The sequence below is a fragment of the Typopeltis vanoorti genome, chromosome 5 (genome assembly GCF_054136105.1).
Source record: "Typopeltis vanoorti isolate ZY-2024b chromosome 5, IOZ_Tvanoo_1.0, whole genome shotgun sequence".
NCBI classification, from domain to species: domain Eukaryota; kingdom Metazoa; phylum Arthropoda; class Arachnida; order Uropygi; family Thelyphonidae; genus Typopeltis; species Typopeltis vanoorti.
The window spans coordinates 89,496,164-89,516,677 of NC_143553.1; the positions used below are offsets into that span (position 1 = coordinate 89,496,164).

Sequence of the window (20,514 nt, forward strand, 5' to 3'; positions counted from 1 at the left end):
ATATTATTTGGTATTTGTCTTTCTTTTAATATGTTAAATAATATGTTTCTTTTAACTTTGTCAAATGCTTTTTCAAAGTCAATAAATGCAATATGTGTTTCTAAATTGTATTCTCTTCTTTTCGCTATTATTCATTTTAGGCAGAAGGCTGGGTCTATACATGATCGTCCTTTTCTAAATTCATTTTGTACCTCTAGAATAAAGTTTTCGGAATATTTCATTAGTTTGTTATTTAAGATTCTGCTATTAATATTTATTAATATTAGTCAATTTAATATTAATTTAATAAAATATATTTTAAATTGTAAAATAGATTTAAATAAAATGATTTTAAATAAAATATTTTTAAAATAAATAAAATATAAGAAACACCATTTAAATTTTATGATAATTATACTCTTAAGTTTATTTGTTAAGCGCTGGGAGGGTAATGGATGGCAATGCTGTAGCCAATGAAGTTCTAACTGTGGCTCGGCTATTGCTGTTACCCTCCTGCCATGATCAGAGCTTTAATAGCTCAATAACACCTTATCCCTACACTGTCCTCTACAGATAACGGGAAAGATGAAAAGCATTCTTGCTTCGCCCCTTTAAGCCAGTTCTTAAAAAGACTTCAAAAGGAGGATGAATCTTAAATTCATCTTTATTTTTTGCTGGATATGGAGATATGAATATGGATATTTTCCAAACAAAATAGCATTTGCATTATTTATTCTTATCAGAAAACAAAAACCTAGCAAGCCTTTTACTTCTGATTTCTTAACTGTTCGTTTTGGTTCTGAGATGAAAGCAGCGAAGGTCCTGTTCAATCAGGAAATTCCGGTCTGTACGGAGATGATTACATTTCGCGATTATAATGAAGGTTCGCATTTGCTGATGCGGAAAGTAGTTCTGTCGTCTAAATCCCACACTGCTAGTTAATTCAATGAGTGAATTAATATGAAATGACTCTTTGATTAAATTTATTAATTACTTAATAATGAATTAGTAAAATTAATAAACTAATATTTGATTAATATTAATTTATTTATAAAAAATAAATTTCTTTTTGGGAAGCCGATAAGAGCTGTATTTCTATTTCCTGCCTGAATGATACGCGTGCTAATCCATCTTTTTTTGTCTTCCCCTTGAGGTTCGCAGACAATGTTGTCATTTGGCATTTCCGTACTTGACAACTAATCTATGCTTATACTGTTGGGTATTCTTAGAAAGTAGTGCTCAATAATTATGCCATACATCACCCACTTTCGTGAGGTTACCACGGCAACAAACTGGGTATAACGAACGAATCTTGTAGAATCTACTCCATGCATCACAAACAAACCACTTTTATTTTCTTTCTTTTTTTTTTTATGCAATTGAAATGTATTGCGAGGACTCCTGAAGAAAGTAAAACGTCACCAATACACATTAGTTATATATATAACTTATTCATTAATTGACTAAGAGTTCAGTAGTGTAAAGCACAGACAATTGTTTAGCTATTTTTAAGCCTTGATAACTAGTCTTTGACATTTCACTCCTCTCGTAAATTACAGTATGGATTTTGTCATTGATGCACACTGGTGATCTTCATTATGTTTACACATCTATGGAGCTATATTATTGAAACGTTCAGACTCAGACTGGACATTCTCAAGGGTTTGATCTAAGCAAAAGGTCTATCACACCCACCCACCCACACACACATACACACAAACAAAGATTCTGTTTTATGCGCATTGAAAAAAATAAGGTCATCAGAAGCCCCTTGGTTTTCGGATATAAATTTAAAATTGTGTACGTTAATATCTGAATGGTTCGATGATTTGTGTAGCACAGTACTAGGCTTGTCGAATAAGAGACAGAGGAACACGGTGTGCTGTCGCCAGCAAAACTGTATTATCGGATGTGCAGTTAACTGGAGAATGTCGTTGATACACAAGAAAGAAGGTTGGTGATAAAACAGAACCGTCTTAAACCTCCACATTAGTTGGGAAGTTTGATAAAGATCCACTCACCATCACTTAGTTCCAGATTGGAACCAAGACCACATCTAAGTAATTTGGGAATTTTTAAGTTTAACCGAAATTGAGAGGAATGTGCTGCAATAGATTCCTTACTAAGCCATATACATGGAGAATTTCAAACTCTTCTGCAAATCGTGGCCTCAGAATGTCCCCCTCTGCACATCCTACTAAGCAAACTGTCTCCCTACACCTGGGGGAACAGCAGTACCAAGGTTATTCGCTAGATGAAGTTGAAACCTTCCTCCTAAAATATTCGTTGGATTCGGTTCCGGTATTTAGGGGCAAGTCTGCAGAATAATTACTTTAAGGCCTTAGTCTCCAAAAGGAGGAATGCTGAATTTCTCCATGTTGTATTAGGCACCACTCTATGCGCAGTGGTGCCTAATACCACAGAGCTTTAGACTTTGCACTAAGAGGGGGGGGGGGGGGGGCGCCACATCTGGACTCCTGCCTACATTAGTTCGCTTCTAGACAGTTCCTTCCCGTCTGGTCGAATGCCTGTTGTTGGGGAAGATATATCCAGAGTCCCAGATATATCCAGAGTATAACGGGTCCCAGCGTGAAGGCATTTTTTTTTTTTTTGACATTCATATATAGACAATACGATCGTGCATGTACTATGTTATTGCGTGATGGCTATCCCCTGAAAAAAGGTTCTTTATTCCCCTTTAAGTCCCCTTCTTTCAAACAGTAACTTGGTATACTCAACTATACAGCTTCAATGAATAAAAAATCATCCAATGAGCGACGATATCTAAAGTATGAAGAATGCTTACAACACTCATTGCACCCAAGAGGACAAATTATGAACAGGTTGAGGAATGGTAATCCATTAGCGGAATTAACTTCGCTCTTTTCAGGTGCAACAAGGAGCAAAGGGCAGGAAGGCATCTTACCGCTCTCATAGAAGCATCTCTTCGTACTGAACAGTAGCCAGATCAATAAGACGTTCGAGTGAGATGCGTAGTTGATTCGGGTTGTGATGAATGTTCATCGCCTTCCTCGTTCTTCAGTAATAACTCAGTCAGTCGCAGAAAGGTGTTGTAGTGATGGTGACTCACCCATTATTGTTAAGTACCTTCCCATAAGACTATCTCGTGATATTTGTGGATAAATTGTTAATGGACTCCATAGAGAGATGCGGTGATAAGAGGGATGCAATTTATTTTGTTGTCTTGTACCCCGTTTTTCAGTTCAATGTACGCCTTATCTTGAGGTTGTGCTAAATCTTATAGCTAAAACACAAGCTAAGAATTATTAGGCTGTTAAATCGACTCAAGTCATATACAAAAATACATTTTTACATTTGAGTTGAATAGCGATATACAGAGACTAGAAATAGCTTCTAATATCAGGCTTGCTGGTTACGAAGAATTATTAATTCAAGTTCCATATTTTTAGTCGTATAGACTATGTGTATGTCCCAAAAATCAATTTATGGATATGCCCTAAAAGGGCAATTGGTTGCATCAGTGCAGATGAAATTTTTTGGCATTCATCCAGGAGTTGCATTTCGTCTCCCAACATAATAAAACACCATTTCCTTTACTGTTATCACAAAAATAGAGCTGTATCACGTGTTAAATTACACAGAACGTTTGCGACATTTAATATTAGGTGTCAGCACTAAATGAGGAGCGATATCTTTTCAAATCTTAAATGTAATAAAAATGGTAAACAACATATTAGAATGCAGTGAATTTTATAAGTAACCACAGCAATGTTAAGAGTATACGAATCAATCATGTAATTGTATTACAAGATTCGGTTTGGTTTTATTTGCATTTTACCAATTTTTCCTTTAAATTTCTTAAATATTCGTTTATTTGTTATTCAGTTATTTAAAATAAACCATTTGCACCGATCGTAGATTCACGAGGTAACTCCAGCAACTTTACAAATTGATCTTTCGGTCCCTGTTCAGTTCAACGCTTATTTCTGACCAACTTGTACACGGTTGACGTTCTGAACCTCTGGGCTTGAGAGAATCGGATCCACTGTTGCAACAAATTCTCTCAGCGAGACTACAGCACTTTTCTATCTCCTTCCATCAGTTTATATAATCTTTCTGACTATTTTCACTTTCGTTTTCATTTTTTAAGGGCTTTATTTATTTATTTTTTTTTTCAAAAATCAAAAATGTGTGTGTGAAAAAACTGAAATAAAACTACCGTTCGATACAGCGTTCAATAAATGCATTTGAATCTTAACTGGTAGATTATGTTCATCTCCCGGTGTGACACGTTGCTTAATGATGGTCTAAAGCGGCACTGGATGGTTTCTAGTGCCGGATTACTAACTCACAGGTGTATTAATCTCAGTCCACTCATGGTACGATAAGTTTACAACCTTTTTGCGCATAGGATCATCACCAAAAAAAAAAAAAAAAAAAATTATAGGACTTCGGATAACGAGGACACTTTATTTTAATCTCAGAAAAAGCATAAATAAATGCATATGGCTTTATATCTTTCAGATAAATTTGTTGCATAACTTTTTTAACGATTTTTATCCTCTGGAGGTGAAAGCACAGATATAATATGGAAGGATTATGACGATAAAAAAAAGGTAAAAAAATAATTTTAAATAATTAATTAGTTGTTTCATCCCCTTGAGCTTACTTAAGCCATTGTAAATTGCTACAGAATATAAATTTTCGTCATGAAATTCATTATTAGTTCGCAGTCATCTGCATTGCAAATCTATTTCGCTTTATTGATAAAAACTACAACTCACAGCAAATCTGTTTACATTGGCGCACGTTTTGCAAGCTCTATATATGTTAGCCATTTATATATATATTGTTCATTATCGCAACAACAAAAGAAAATGACTAAAACTATATCGATAACAATGACTACAATTTCTCGTGGGTAATCTCATAACTACAGCCAATGAATCGAAGGTGATTGGATTGCATTTTATACACACAATACAGTCCGAATATTTATAATTTTAGGCACAAGTTCATTCTAGAAATCAAGCTATTACCACACGTACTCTTTGACATAATGGAATTAATTTAGCCTCGTCACCGAATGTTCCTTTTATCGATGATAAGAAGACTGTGTATATCCGACAGCCTTACGTTACCTATTTCCGACGTGCATCATTAGGATCGGCGTAGTCACGCAAATTGTCTGTCCCTCAAAGAGTTTTTTTCAAGGTGAGTTAGACAATTGGATAATTCGAATTAGTTTAACAAAAAGAAAAAGTGGTAGGTCATGTTTTAAACACCAGGTGGCAGTTTAAATCAAAACATTTCCGGATTCACTGGAAATTCGCATAAAATTAGCTAAAAATTTAGATTTTTTTTTTAAATACTTCTTCACCTTAAGTTTTTTTTAAATTAAAGTTATTATTATTTTTTTGCTATGACGTTTTTTGGAGCTGCTTAAATGTACTTGAGGGATACTTTATAATATAATAGGAGACAAGTTATCCTAACTTCTACTGCGTAAAATGCCTTAGAGTGTTAAGTTCAAATACCGTGCAATATCTGGAATTCTTTGAGGGGAGGGGAAGGGGACATTTCCGTGATAAAGAATTATCTCGGGTCGTAAACTGTTAGGTCAGTCGTAGATCAATCGACACGGAACACCTGCTCAAGCAATACACACTTTGCTAATAGAGATAGCGTGGCTACTCCCCTCCCCCCGTGTTAAACAGCTAACTGATTGCATCTTAGATAAGCAACCGATTTAAAATGGTCTCCGATTACTTCCTACACAAAATTTCATATTTTTTCTCACCCCGGTAGGCAAGTCGATGCTTGATTAGCCTTCATGTAGAGTGGGATCGGTAATTGGTCAGATTCTTTCAGTCAACGAAAGAATATTGAATCCCAAGCTGTTTTTGGTCTTTTTGTTCCTAATTCCCCCCCCCCTTTGGCCATATTTGTGACTGTTTCAGTTCCCCTTTTTTTCCCTTATCTGCAGCATTCCACCCCCAGATAGTGGAACCACTTGGGAAATGTGTTAAATCGGAATGCTTAAAATTCCAACATTGAAATCGAAGCCATGTGGACAACGTCTGTAAATGTTCATTGTAATTAGGTCAACGCCTCACATGTTTGTCCCCCTTCCCTACTGGTGTGTGCACTACCACCCACAATCCGCACGGGATTAAAAGATATTTACTGGTTTAACAAGCATTTAAAAGCTACTCTGACAGTTTTAGGTGAGGGTATTTGTCATCATATTCCGAAATCCACTTGACTCCTCGTTCCCGCTCCCCCAAGGTCAGACCACTATGTGCCCAAACAGTATTTCCTCCCCCCTCTTTATAAACAACAACCAGCGGACTGAATATTTCACTCAACAGCGCTACCTGTCGGAGGTTGTCCATTCCAACGCCTCGTCCTGATCATTATCTAGAAAATCGATCTAGGTGGAACTAATTCCATCTCCCCCCCCGCTCTAGCTGCAGTTGTAGTAGCTAAACTGAATTCATCGGTAGATTGTTTCCCCGTAATGCGCGTTAGAATTAGTAAATCTCCCGCCGCACATAATGGTCCTGACATTGATTTATCGGAAGGAAGCAACTTCCAGAGATCCTCCCCTTTCCAAACTAATGGACAGGCAGCACGAGTTGGGAATGTTCAGAATTAAGTGATTGCCAACCTCTTGGCGTTTAAGAAGACAATGTATGTTTATATATGGACATCTTGAACGGACAATCCCCCTTTTCCCCCCTCAAGCATCTTAACAACTATCAGGTGACAGGTGTCCGAGTCATAAATTGTTGTTTGGAAAGCGTTGCTGGGCTATCGATCAGGTTCCTCCTCGAAATAGCTTCGGTGTGATGTTAGCATCGGAGACGAATGCAGATTTCCATAAACAGGATCGACAAATATTTATCTGTTGGAGATAAAACTCAGAGGATATTGATAAGACTATTTTGTGCAGTATTCGGCTTTCGTTATGGAGATGCTGCTGTCTGCAAAACCTTGAAAGGAATCTCATTTACTACGGTACATAAAAGGAACTCTTCCCCACTCCCTATTAATACATGAATCTCATTAGTGCAAGCTGTGATGCGCTTAAGATGGAGATAAATGGTTTACAGTTTACATTTACTTTTCTATGATTAGTGATGGTCGCTTTACCGAGTGATAGCTCCTCAGTCATGCCGATTTCTTTACGAGAGCATTCGGCGAATTGTTTTTCTATCGGCGCCTTATTCACCAAAGTGATTGATCTATTAAAGATGAGGACATAAACGAAGCGTGTGAGATCATCTTTGAAAGAAGTCACACTTTTTCTGGATTAACTTCTTATCCCCCCCCCTCCCAGAAGTTAGTCACAAGATGTCAAAAAACTTCCAATTCAAAAAAAAAATCGAATGATTAAAAAACAGAAATCGCATAATAAAAGAGGGTTAAAAGCCTAACGCCTCGTTCCGTGATTATAACTTCTATTTTATGCACGTAAAATGGGATCAACGAAGCTTGAGAAAGTGTCACGCACAAAACCTAATCTGCTGTTGATTTAAAAAAAAAACGAGGCGGAAAAGATCCCCTGGAATTACTTTCTGTTGCTGTTCAATGCATGTTCATGACCGAGTGGGGACGCTGTACATCAGTCTCGAGAACTAATCTCATTAGAAATTCCATTATCCCCGCAGTATTCTACGAAAACAGCGATAGAATACCGTTAGTTCGTGAGGCGAGAACTGCTTTGGTTTGCACACCATTGAAATCGAACTAAAAATTCCCGTCCAGTTGAATACATTCTCGCATTCCATTGAAGAATTATCCGAATTTGTTATTCTCCGGTTAATTATTGTTACCAAATTACAAACATTGTTCAAATTAAGTTTCGACGTATCTTGCGATCTTCATCAGAATGTAAATTTGAGCTTAGCGGAAATGCATATTACAAGACTGCACGAAATTAGTATTCAAGTTTGCAACGTAGTTAATGACTAAGTGGACGGACATTACCAGCGGAACTCCAGGACGATGACGCAATTCAGTATATAATTGAATCAGCATTAAAAATATGCCATTAAGCGGTAGATAAAAGAATTCATTTAAACACTTATATTTAATAAAAAAAAGAAAAAGAAAATAATGTTGTTGTGTTGCTTCCCTATCCATTTCTTTATTGTTGAACCATTGTTGCCTGTTTCAGGTCATTGTTGGATATAAAGTATTCTTGCATTATTTTCATTGTGCTATAAACTATTGTGGAGCATATTTCCATTCTTTATTTTTTTTATTCATATTTTTAAAGTAACGCACCTAAATTAAAATGTTATAAAACAACTGTCCTATGTATTCGAAGTAGTTCACTGTCCATATTCAAAAGCTTTTCCAAACAGCACATACCGACACCACTTTTTATACTCAAATTACTACACTTCAAACTGCCCCTAGTGAACTTTCTCCTTCACCTCTTTGACACATACACATTCTGTTTTACTAGTCGTGATCTGCGTGTTACACGCATGTATGTGTACCTTTGTGCAAACGTGGTATCGAATATTTCAAGTAATTGTCTGAAATGTATGCTGGATAATGAAACAGGTGTTTACTCGATGTAAAAATCTCGCACTGTCCTGAGGATGTTTTCATACACGTCGTTTGATAAATGATTGCGTAGTACTTTGTTTTCGTAGATTTTTGATCACAAACATTGCAATCGATCATCAAAAAATAGCCATTGTTCAGAGTATATTGTTGATGTTGTCATAGTTACTGCAATTTCTGGAATTACTCTGTTGAGTAATTCCAGAACTAATTGACACTGTTTATCATCAATAAAAGACCATTGTTGAAATTGTATTATTGGCATTACCATGGTAACTACAGTTGCTGATGATCGATATTGTTGGAAATTTACATTGTTTATGAGTATGACTGTTAACATTTCCAATTTGAATAAGAATATAGAAATATTTAGCAATTCTAACTGTATTCCTTTTCCCGCATTTATCACCCCTTCCTCGTCCACAAGCCACACCTCATTTTAGGAAAAACAAGCGGTTCCAATTGCATTGCTTACCCACCTTAAAAGGCTCGATCAGTTTTGCTTTGAACCCCGAACTATTCGCCTGCATTTCCCCCTCTTTCACTCAGTAGGGAGTAGAAAGGGAGCGGACTATCTCAAAGACAATTACCAATAAGGATTTTATGACCACATAAGAAACTAACTGGGCTTCTTGGAATGTATCCCACCCCTTATTCCTGCTGTTTCACTTAACATTTTGTTTGCCCTTAAGGATTAAGGGGCCATTTTGGATATTTTTCTGCTACACGCAATGGACTCCAATTTTTTTGTGTATTGTGAGAGGCCTAAGAAGAGGGGGGGGGGAAATGGTAGTTTTCTTAATACATTTTGTAGTTTTTATTCTTAATGCATATTTACGTATTACGTTTTACCCATATTTCAATGCAAGAACGATAGCAAAAGAAAAACGTTTACAATGGAATAATCATTACCAACGTGAACTAACGTTCAATGATTATTCTATGCATTCCCCCCCCCCCTTTATTTGTTTCTTCCGGTGGGGAAAGAGAGAGAGTATCTGGTTGCAGCGATAATGAAAAGGAGTCAAGGCGCCAAGTCTAACTTATCGGGTTCTTTTAACATTTCCTCTACTGTTGCTATGGTGACCACGTGTTCAATCGATGAAGTGAATTTGGAAGTTAGTGCCCTCGACACGTAATCATCGCACTTTCAATTAGGACAAACAAAAGGCTAACATTACAGAACAGGTAGGTCAAGGATAAAAGTAGTGTGTCTGTCTACCGAAAGATGTCGCTGAATACTACACATATATGGGTTGTTTTCGCAAAGAATCCTTTTGAAGACCAAAGAAATGATTGAGATCTAATACTTGAGAGGCTTCCCACGTGTAGTCATATAGGGACGCACAATCCTCTTTAAGAGATCAAACATATCGAATCACGTGATTGTCTGGGTATGGTATTTGCGAACCCTTTTTTTTTTTGTCTTTTTTTTTTTTTTTTTGGCGACTACCGCAATCTTCTTAGTGATGCGAACATGGTTATTAATAACCAAAGGAGTATCTGCTGATTTGCCATTTGTGAGAGGGGAGATATTTTTATGAACTGCACCCTCCCTGAATAAACGGGATCTGAATCCACGGAAATTCCTAGTCAGTCATATAAGAAGTGTGTTAGGAATTTTTCGTCTTATTAATGAAGGAATATTTCAATTTAATTAAGATATCCCCTTACAAATCCCTTTACGATCCCTCCCTTGTATAGTAATACGAAACACCATTTTTTTTTATCTTTGGTGACCTTTGACCCCAGTTCAAAGGTCAATCTACATTAGAATCCTTCAATAAATTACGTAGCGGCTTGAAATTGAGAAGGGCGAAATCATTTTATGACAGTAGGCCAGGAGTTCGTTATAATATATAGGACACTTTTTAACAAAGGGAAAAGGGGACATACAAAATCCAAAAAGTGCTTTTACGTAATTTATAGACGACCCCTTTACAACTACCCCTAACTACAAGAACACATGCACTGATGGTCACCAAACAAAACTTAAAATCCACTTACCTTTCATTGTTTTCTATTTCTCCTTTGCATCCCCAGATTTCTCCATCCCCTTAGTGACATCTGCTAACAATACGAAAACGTGCACGCATCTGACATATCTACTGTAAGCCTGCTCACAGTGGGTGGACGTGTGTGTGTCGTACGGTTTACCGTCACTCAAACGTGGTGGTGGCGCACTTCTTGGGAGAGGTTCACTCCGTAGCTGGAGGGTGGGGAGAGAGAGAGAGAGAGATCACAACGCACGTGGGTTTTTACTAACACACAAGCTTGGCACAGAGAGACACGCTCGTTTGCCGGTGCTGAAAGAAGGAGTAGCCAAGCGTGGGAGCACCTTTCATCTGAAAACAGGTGCCGGTCGTCGGTTCCACCGGCTGCGCGTTAGACACACAATCGGAACCGCAGACGCCGCCCTACTAAAGAAAACGTCTTCTTATTTAATGTTCGTCTTGGAAAGTGGTGCAAGACGTTTGTGGTAGTCATCCGGTGCGTCTCGCGCGAGCATTCAAACCCTGGGGGGAGGGGGGGGGCTACTGGCGGTCCTTGTGGTGTGTTGTCGTAAAGTGCTACGGTAACTGCGAATTTCCAACTGAATAGAGAGCATCCCCCCCCCCACAGTACACTTCATTGATTGGTGCCGTAACCACCATTACCCCCCTCCTCCTGATCTCCCCGTGTGCTGACTGGAAAATGATTTTACGCTTCGCCTAATTAGAGCAGGGGTTGCCCAGATGTCTTCCCACGACCGAACTTGACCGCTAAGAATTTTACTTTTAATCCTATGACTGCGCGGCGAGATTAATTGTGGTTAAATAATTGTAGGGGCTTTCCCACAGTAAAAGTGCCCGGCAATATCAAACCCAGTAGTTGTTTAATTGCGTGCGAAAAAATGGCACTCAAAACACACGCAGTTCAACTGCATACTTCAAAAACTACGTTGATACATTGAACCTATAAACTTATTTTAATTATGTAATCGCGTGTTTACGTATGATATCAATATAAGGAAAATTTATCAACAGATGGTGCTAACAACAATGGTGTGTTTCCTTGGCAACAGTTACAGTCACTGCTATTGTTATGCCAACAACCATTGTGACATGACATCATCAGTGAAAAAAAGTTGCGCACATAATACAACCTTTTTTTTTTTGCATAATAATATCTAATGAAATTGAACAATTCAAACCAAAATTGAAACAGTTTACCAAATTATTCAGTTTTAATGGAAGTCTCAGATATCAAATATATATATACAAAAAAAAAAAGGTTGTATTATGCGTGCAACTTATAAAAAAGCAGTAGTAAGCTCGAGATGAAGCTTGAGAGTAGTTATTTCAAGCTACTTGTGGTATACGGAATTATTCTTTCGCTTGGATTGTTGTTTGCACACATTGGAAATCCAGGACTTGAATAGTGGAATAAAGATTTCGAGTAGAAAGACAGAAGGATTTTAATTTGGCAAGAATTATTTAAGGAATTCGATCAGAACGGGTATTCTATCATGAGAATGAAAATGATAAGTTGATTACCGGAAGAAAAAAAAATACAATTTCTGAAGATGATTCCGTATTTGCCCATTGTAATTCAATGAGAGTGAAGTGGCAAACATAAAAATGTTCTATTTAGGAGAAAGTGGCACAAGATTGTGTTTTTAATTATTACCGACAGAAGAAATAAAACGTACTTTGAATGAGAACGGCTTCAAAAAACAAGTGCGTTGGAGAGTGAAGAAAGTTATCTGGTAGTAGGCGATTAATCTTAGACATTGATTAGAAAATATTTCTGGCATCGCTTCCAACTAGGGCTGGAAGTGGAAAAGGGAAGGCAGTTGGAGTTAAGGGATAACTCATTAAGATGAGTTCAGCGAGTTTCTGAACTCTGAGAGCGGTCAAGGCAGAAGATGAATGGAACTAAATGGAACCGAGAAAAGATAGACGCATAAACAGATATTGTTCATACAAATAGCATGTATAGTGAAGTGTGTGTGCGTTGTTTGAAATTTATTACAACTGAAAAAGTTGCAAACGATACACATATCGACTATTGAATTAGAAACCTTTATGTAGATGTACGTAAACGTCACTTACGCAGCGTATGTGCAAAATACTTGGTCATGCGTGTCACTACGTGATCTAGGCAGCAATTTAAAAATATTGCTGGTCAGTAACATCAGTAGCGTTGATCATAATAAGAAAAACAAAGGATCTTTCTGAGTTCGATAAAGGGCTTAGCTTATTGTGGGTGCCCGATTGGCTGAAGCCGCGATTTTGAAAACTGAAAAGCTGACGTTTCTGAAAAGGTTAGATATTCCGGGTGTTTAATCAGTGGGAAAATAACCACCGTTGCTTGTCCAAGAGGTGTAAGTGTGATCCTAAGACAGTCTGTCAGGAACGAGATCGCCGTCGTCTGAAAAGATCTGTACGGACAAACAGAACTTCCTTAGTTCAGCAATTGATCGAAGCATTTAACGAAGGCTGTTCCCAACCCATATCTTACCGAACTATCGCAGGGAATTGAAGATCTGTATTGGCCATTGCATGCCTATACGGAAACCAATGATTTCTGCGAAGAACCAAAAAGTTTGTCTACTGTGCTATCAGGACCCATGACTGCACATCGGAAGACTGAGAAAAAAAAAGTCATGTAGGACGACGGGTCACTGTATCCTTTGTTCGGCATCAACAGTAGGTAGACAGTTTGGTGGGAACTCCCATGGAGCAATTAATCAGCTTGTCTTATAAACGCAACTCAAGCTTCTGGAGATGGTGGCATGTTCTGTTGGTACGGAACAGGTCGCCTGATATTGCTAGAAAGTCGATGCATTCCAAGGAATATTTGAACATTTTGTGTCTGATCAAGTCCATCCTGCAACGTTCAGTTTTTTTATCCAGCAGGTGACGGTTGTTTCATGGACAGCAATGCTCCTGTCCATCCTGTCCAAGAATTGTTCAGCAAGCATGACAGCGACTTCCCCCCATCTTCCATGACCACCACAAAATCTGGATCTGAATCTCCATGGAGAATGTTAGATAAACAAATCTGGGAACAAAGTCCTCTTCCATCAAATCTGAGCCAGTTAAAGGATCGTCTGGTGAACGCTTGGTATGTTGTAGACATCGATGCAATCCAACGCCGTGTGGAATCTATGCCAAACCGCGTATATGCTCTAATTCGGGCTAAAAGAGGTCCAACACGGTATTAAATAAAGTTTCTAAATTAGTATCCGGCATGTGTACCATAGCGATGCAATGCAAGTAATAATAAAAAGATAGTAAAAACAATGCAACAGCATAACACAAATAATGTACAAAGTGATAATATGGAGACTGATAGGTTAAAGGGAAAAAAAACTTACGAATAAAGAAACAGAAAATGGAGATCGATTAGAAGGAGCTGTACGATGCGTGTATAACAAAGGACCAATAGCCATACTGTTTAGTGGAAAAACATAAATGTAGGCGACGCGGTCACTAATGAATTAAATGAGCATTTGGCTGTTTAAATGGGATGAAAATCTGGAGATTTCGGACTTTTACCTTCAGTTGAAAAACGGTGATAAAAGTACATACTCTTATGACAGGAATCGAACCCAGGTCTTCCTAACCAAACGGCATCGTCGAAACCGAACGAATTAAGTAGGCTATTTAAGGTGACAGAATTTATTTCATTTGGCAGTTTATTGTAACTGCTTGTTGCTAAGAGTTCAATAGATTTATGAAAGATTTTTTGTTTGCCTAAGGAACTACCAACAAGTTCCTGTTCCAGCTCAAACCATAATCTACATTATGTAAAGAAAAAAAAAAATTTTTTTTTTTTCCCCCGAGTAGTGTACTCAATTACCCACACACGGCAATAACATGCGACCTTTCATGTGTGAGTTATAACATGCATTTTTCGGACTATTTCATCTTCTTTCTTCTGAAGTAACACAAAGTATGACTAATCCATGGGAAGGCGGTAACATCCTATCGTTTCCCGTCATGCCTTCCGATTTCCAGTTGTTCCTCTATTTCCGGCGGTGTGTTTGCTTTGATTCCAAGAAAACGAACTTTTACTTCAATCTTACCCAGATCGATATTTGAACTCCTTCATGAAATTGAACACCGACGGGAACACCACCCCCACCTTAGACAAGCACCAGAAAAACGATCTGCACGCGGTGAAGAGGGAGGGGACAAGAGGAAAAGGGGGTGTAGTCAGTGTGTTATATGGCGACTGTTTGCCGTCGAAGTTCCCGTCCAAGTTGGTCACCAGTGGTAAGGGTTTTATCTGCACCGACCTACGATATTATCAGACTTGGCAAACACAGCGGTGGAGTTTAAGTTCAAACGAACGCCTACATCCGTACGGAAGTGACGTCAAAAGATTTGACGTTTGTCCGGAAACGGAAATATTTAGAAATGTCTGACAAAGCTGAACGTGCGGTGAATAAGGCAATACAGCATTCTGTTAGCGCACGACACACAGACATGTCCACACACACATACATACAAATAAGACCATGAGGAGAAATAAGAAAAGAAAATGTGAAATAATAGCTGATAGGATGTAAACTATCGGAAAAGTAAAACAATTGTTTGTGTAGTATCAGGTTTGTACGATAGATGGCGCAAACAAATCTTAACAATGCAATGCTCTTCCCATAGTGCATGGCAGTATACATGTCCACAAGGAGATGTGTTTTGCATTATGGGATACTAAGGAAAGTGATTAGAACTCAGTCCACCTTTGTCATGAGTTGGCCCGGTCCTGAAGATACTTCAGGCGCAAACTTTGTTTGCTTGCACTTGGATAGAGGATTAAACTAAATATATAATTTATAATGCGATGTTCTGTTAATTGTTGTGTTTTTGCTGTGCTGGATGGTTCAATTTAGCTTTAATTAGGTTTCAACAATGTACTGTTGGTAATAATTCTGGCGTTTTGTTTCTAATGTAGTTCTACTGCCTCGATCCTCTTCACTGATAATTAAGCATTTAATTAAACACTATTAATTAACTGTGAATATAATGATTCTAGAAAAGCACAAGTAATCGTTTCCGAAATGGCCTATAATTAATAAAAGGGTGCATTGAATTTCTAGGCAGTCGAACTACTGCCTCCATGAAATGAAGTGGTAGCTATGGAAACCATCAATGGCTTTAACAACAGCCCTGAAATGAAATTGACACATGTTGAAAAACTCATCCAAAGAAAGCAATGACGAATATGACATAAGCAGTAAGCTAACATCTAAGTGAAAATACGCGTGGATTCAAATCGATAAAAAGGGACCTTCGGGTCAAGTTCATTGTGACGAAGATAATATATTAAAAAAAAGAAAAGAAAAGCGGTTAACAATGTCGAACATTACATCGCCATACCATTTAGAATTACATACTTCCCCAGTAATGTTCTCTCGACCTATTACAACTACGTACTTAAGTCACTCCTGAGTGCGGGAAAGATGCACGTGTTTGTGTTATAACCAACTGACGTCAGGAAGCGCACTTACACACACACACACACATACTGCGAAGAATGTTAGCTCTCTTTAGTGGGCGTATCAGCCATCACCTGGTGCGTTGTATCACAACATAAAGGCACGGACGGAGGTTAAGATATCGCCGGGGATCAAAGGTCGGATTCACAGACAAAAACCATGCAAGTTGGTTTGCATCATGACTTGAAAGTGAGGTGGTGATTGCGAGTTGGAAAACAGAAAATATGTAAGAGTATTATTGTTTTTTTATTATTTTATTTTGTAAGTTATGTGGATATATTAATTATTGACTATTCCTTCCACATAATCTTTTTTTTTACCAAACAGTAAAAAACGAACTTGGTTTGTTTCTTCTATTTTTTTTAATATATTTTTATTGTCTTCTAGCAGAGTCTGATTCAGCCAAACGCAGTAAACTCCTGCTATCTATCTTATATACAGGGCTCGGACAAAATAACTGAAACACTGAGATATTTAGGTATAGAATTTGTTGCTACATTGAAGAAAAAAAAAAACTTATAGTGGCAGCATTGAATGTTCTTGTTTTGTTTTGTAAGTGCATTAATGATGGCACTGAGTGATAGTTCGTGTTAAAAAATCGGAAAAGCGGGTGACTCGTCTGACTTTGAAAGAGGACAGATAGTTGGTGCGCGTTTAGCTGGAGCATCATTGATAAATACTGCGACATTATTAGGTGTATCAAGATCGACAGTTTCTAAGGTTATGTCGGTCTACACAGCTCATGGCAAGACAACAACTTTGAAAAGAAACAATGGATAAAAGTCAAAAATGACACAAAGAGATCGCCGGACATTGAGAAGAATTGTTTCGAAAAATCACAGAACTACTGAAGCACAGGTAACATCAGAGTTAAATACTCACCTAGTAGAACCTATTTCCACGAAAATTTAAAACTGCCCGATGTGAGCTTCATAAATTCAATATTCACGGTAAAATTGTAATTACTAAACATCTCACATTACTGAAACGAATGCTCAGATGTGTAAATGATGGTGTCACGACATCAAACTGGAAACGTGATGTTAGATGAGTCGACCTTCACGCTGTTTCTTACATCAGGACGAGTTTTACGTTTGGAGAACACCCAAGGAAGCCTACAATCCGGAATGCATGTTTTCAACAGTAAGGCACGAGGCTGTTATGGGCAGCAATATTGGGGTATTCTGTTGGTCCCATTACTCTCTTCCTCTTGTAGAATTACTGCAAGTGATTATTTTGACATTTTGGGTAATTTGGGCATTCCATGATCCAAACGTTATTTCCAAACAACAATGCTCCATTCACATAGTCGTGGTTTGAAGAGCATGAATAGGAACTTCAGTAACTTCCCTGGTCAGCACAATCACAGATCTGAACATTATCGAGCCACTCTGGTCAGTTTTCGAACCCAGAATAACAAACAGATTCTCACCTCCAACTATTTTAAAACAACTCGAAGACGTTCTTAAAGAAGAATGGTACAAAATTCCACCCGAAAACTATTTAAAACTTACTCGAGTTCATTCCAATAAGAATTCAAGCTGTGCTGAAGGCAAAAGATGGTCCATCGCCATTTTAATAAAGAAATATGCATGTATGACGGGTGTTTCCATTATTTTGTCCAACTCCTCCCGTATGTCACCATCAGTACTTGGTACATTTTGATCCGCAGAGTCTTATGCAGAACATTATCAGAGATTTTACTGAAATCCAAACAAATTGTCCAAAAAATGATCACAGCAAGAATATCCTGGATACGATTTATAAGAATTTTTCTACTACTTTGCCTATAACAATAAGAAGACTTATTCATCTATAATTCTCAACATTATGCAATGAACCACCTTTGAAAACTTTTATTCTGAATGAACTATTGCTGGTCTCAACGATTTATTGAAGATGATCAAAAGTGGGGTGATTAACCCTGGGTATACATATGGACAGAGCCGGCGCTAGGGTCTTTGGAGCCCGCATGCAATTTCTATCTAAGCGCCCCTGTAACGATCCGGGAGTGTGTGGTTCTTTTACGATAATAAAAATTTCAATTATTTGAAATTTCTTAAATAAATTTTGACAGAAGAGCCACACGTTGGTTCGCTAAATGTAACGAACCGGGGGTGTTGACTAGGCAGGATAATCGTTAAAAACCCGAATCTTCAAAAAATTCTCAAAAGTTAAAGCAAATTTTGATAAAGCCACTTCATTTTAATCGTTGAGTATAATGTTACAGGGATTATAGCCTTCTCACCGACCCGAATCGCTAACAAAATTAAAATGAATTTTAATTAAAGTTAAAATTTATTTGAACTAAAGTTTAAAAAATTCTTGCGTTTTACAAGTTACTAAATTCTTAGTAACTTGTAATAATTTTTATAAGTGAAACTATCTTTTAGAAAAATAAAAGAAACTCAAGATAGATGAGAAAATAATAAAAGAATTCAGAAATACTTAGAACATTTAATATAAGTATTCAAAAAATGACATCTTTACAGAATAACAGAAAATAAATTAAATTACATAAATATACTTGAAATTTTTTTAATTAAAATTTTAAGGTTTTTGATTTCATATTCACAAAATTAGAAATAATGGTCTTAACGTCTAATTCTGCACATATATCATTTTCAATAGCTATTAACGCCAAACTAACAAGCCTTTTTTATGACATACTTGTTCTTAAGTAAGGTTTAATCAATTTCAACTTGGAAAAGGAACGTTCACCGCTCGCTACACTAACAATTAAGGTTAATAGTATCCTTAAAGCAATTGAAAAGTTAGGGAAAGATAAATTATTGGACACAATAAAATTAAGAATATCGAAAGGGTTTTGAATATTTAAATTATCCTTCCGAAAAATATCCAGGAAAGCACATAACTCGTCATATAGTTCTATTGCATTTACGTCTTTATTGTCGCAGTCCTTCAAGAGAATCTCTAAATCGTCACAATTTTTCGTAAATCTTCGTTATTAATTTGTAGTAATCTATACAAGAAACTGAAATTATCATATCCTTTAGTTGTTCAAAACGTTCTATTAACGAATACATTGCAACATCTAGAAGTGTATAAAACACATTCACTCTAAATTTTATCTTCTTGCGATTGTAGCGTTTCGTCATGATGCTCGTAGTCAAATTGTCGTGTCTTCTTTCGTGGTCGAACTTCCGTACCAGTTTTAAATTCTTGTTCTCCATCCACCTCTTCACTCAGTTCTTTTTGTCGTTTTGAGAATTTCTTGAAAAATAGGCAAAAGTTAATGATTGCATAAAATTTGTATCTGATCGATACTCTTGTAAACAGCCGTTCATGACTTATTTTTCACGGTATTAACAACACCACAAACACTTTTATCAACAAAAGATGTTTTATTAACGCTTTTCAACTCAGCATCATCAGAGCACAACACACTTGTAAACGTGACAGTGAGTGAGTGAAACAATATAATTGCAAAAGACAAAAGATCTAAAGTCCTGTTTTTTGGCGCCCTCTAACGAAAAAAAAAAAAAACAGCAGCTATCCAGGAGTTTTTCTTAGGATACTTGTCTCCCAAATTTTTGGCAAATTAATGCAACCATATTTGTTAAGGTTGGGAGAATTCTTCAACGCTATTGCTGACTCAAAAAATAATCTTTCAGATCTATAATGACTCCTAAATAGCACATTCGTTTTCCTCCATCTAATCCTGTGTGAAGGAGTGTCCAAAGCGTGGTCTGCCAGTCCCGACTTGCCATAGTAATAGTAGCGAATGTATCTTTCATGTTCTTCCAGGCGGATGTTCACTGATCTTCCTGTTTGCCCATAATAGACCAGGTCACAGTCACACGGAACTTCATATACTCCTGAGTGTGCTAAGGGGTGAAGTTTATCCTTAGGCGAGCGGATCAGAGTTGCCAGCTTGACATGAGGTTTGAAAGTGGTGCGAAGGCCATGTTTCGACAATACTTTGGCTATCTTTTCCGATGTACCTCTGATATAGGGAATAGAAATGGTCATGTTGTATTCTTGTGTATTAGGGGAGGGCAGAGTAATGGGCCTATGTAGTATTTTATCTATTTTGTACGGATTGTAGCCGTTGGCTAAGAACGTATGGCGCAGGTATTGGAGTTCAGTGGTCAGAGCTGTATCGTTAGAACAAATGGCTCTGGCTCTGTGTGTAAGTGTTTTTAAAATGCCGTACTGTTGGACTGGATGATGATGTGATTGTTTATGTAGGTATCTTCCTGTGTGTGTGTAGGCTTTCTGTAAATAGAAAAAGATAGTGCACCATCTGAAAGGCGGGTGACTAATGTGTCAAGAAATGGTAAACAGTTATTTGATTCTTTTTCTACTGTGAGGTGAATTTTGGGGTGTTGGCTGTTTAGGTAGGTGACAAAAGCATCCAAAGTGTCTTGTCCATGGGGCTAGATGGCAAACACATCATCTACATAGCGGTAACCACACTTGTGGCTTGTAAGTAGCTGTGGTAAGTACTTTGTTTTCAAAAT

The 20,514-nt window shown here is 37.4% G+C and overlaps 2 protein-coding genes across 3 annotated transcripts in view; one reads left to right on the top strand and one right to left on the bottom strand.

The window, feature by feature from the left end:
* The window catches only part of LOC150106636 (uncharacterized), a 54,391-nt gene that overhangs the window by 25,593 nt on the left and 8,284 nt on the right, over positions 1-20,514 (bottom strand). The window contains exon 1 of one of the 2 annotated variants that reach the window (XM_090393231.1): positions 10,549-10,904. The exons of the other annotated variant lie outside the window; for it this stretch is intronic. The gene's annotated coding sequence lies outside the window, so the exon portion shown is untranslated. Of the gene's footprint in view, positions 1-10,548; positions 10,905-20,514 lie in introns of those variants that run through there. 2 annotated transcript variants of the gene reach the window in all.
* LOC150106637 (microtubule-associated protein Jupiter-like) overlaps positions 16,125-20,514 on the top strand; it is a 97,366-nt gene continuing 92,976 nt past the window's right edge. The window contains exon 1 of the mRNA XM_090393236.1: positions 16,125-16,256. Within this exon, the coding sequence (XP_090249362.1) occupies positions 16,255-16,256 (2 nt within the window). The 5' untranslated portion in view covers positions 16,125-16,254. The remainder of the gene's footprint in view (positions 16,257-20,514) is intronic.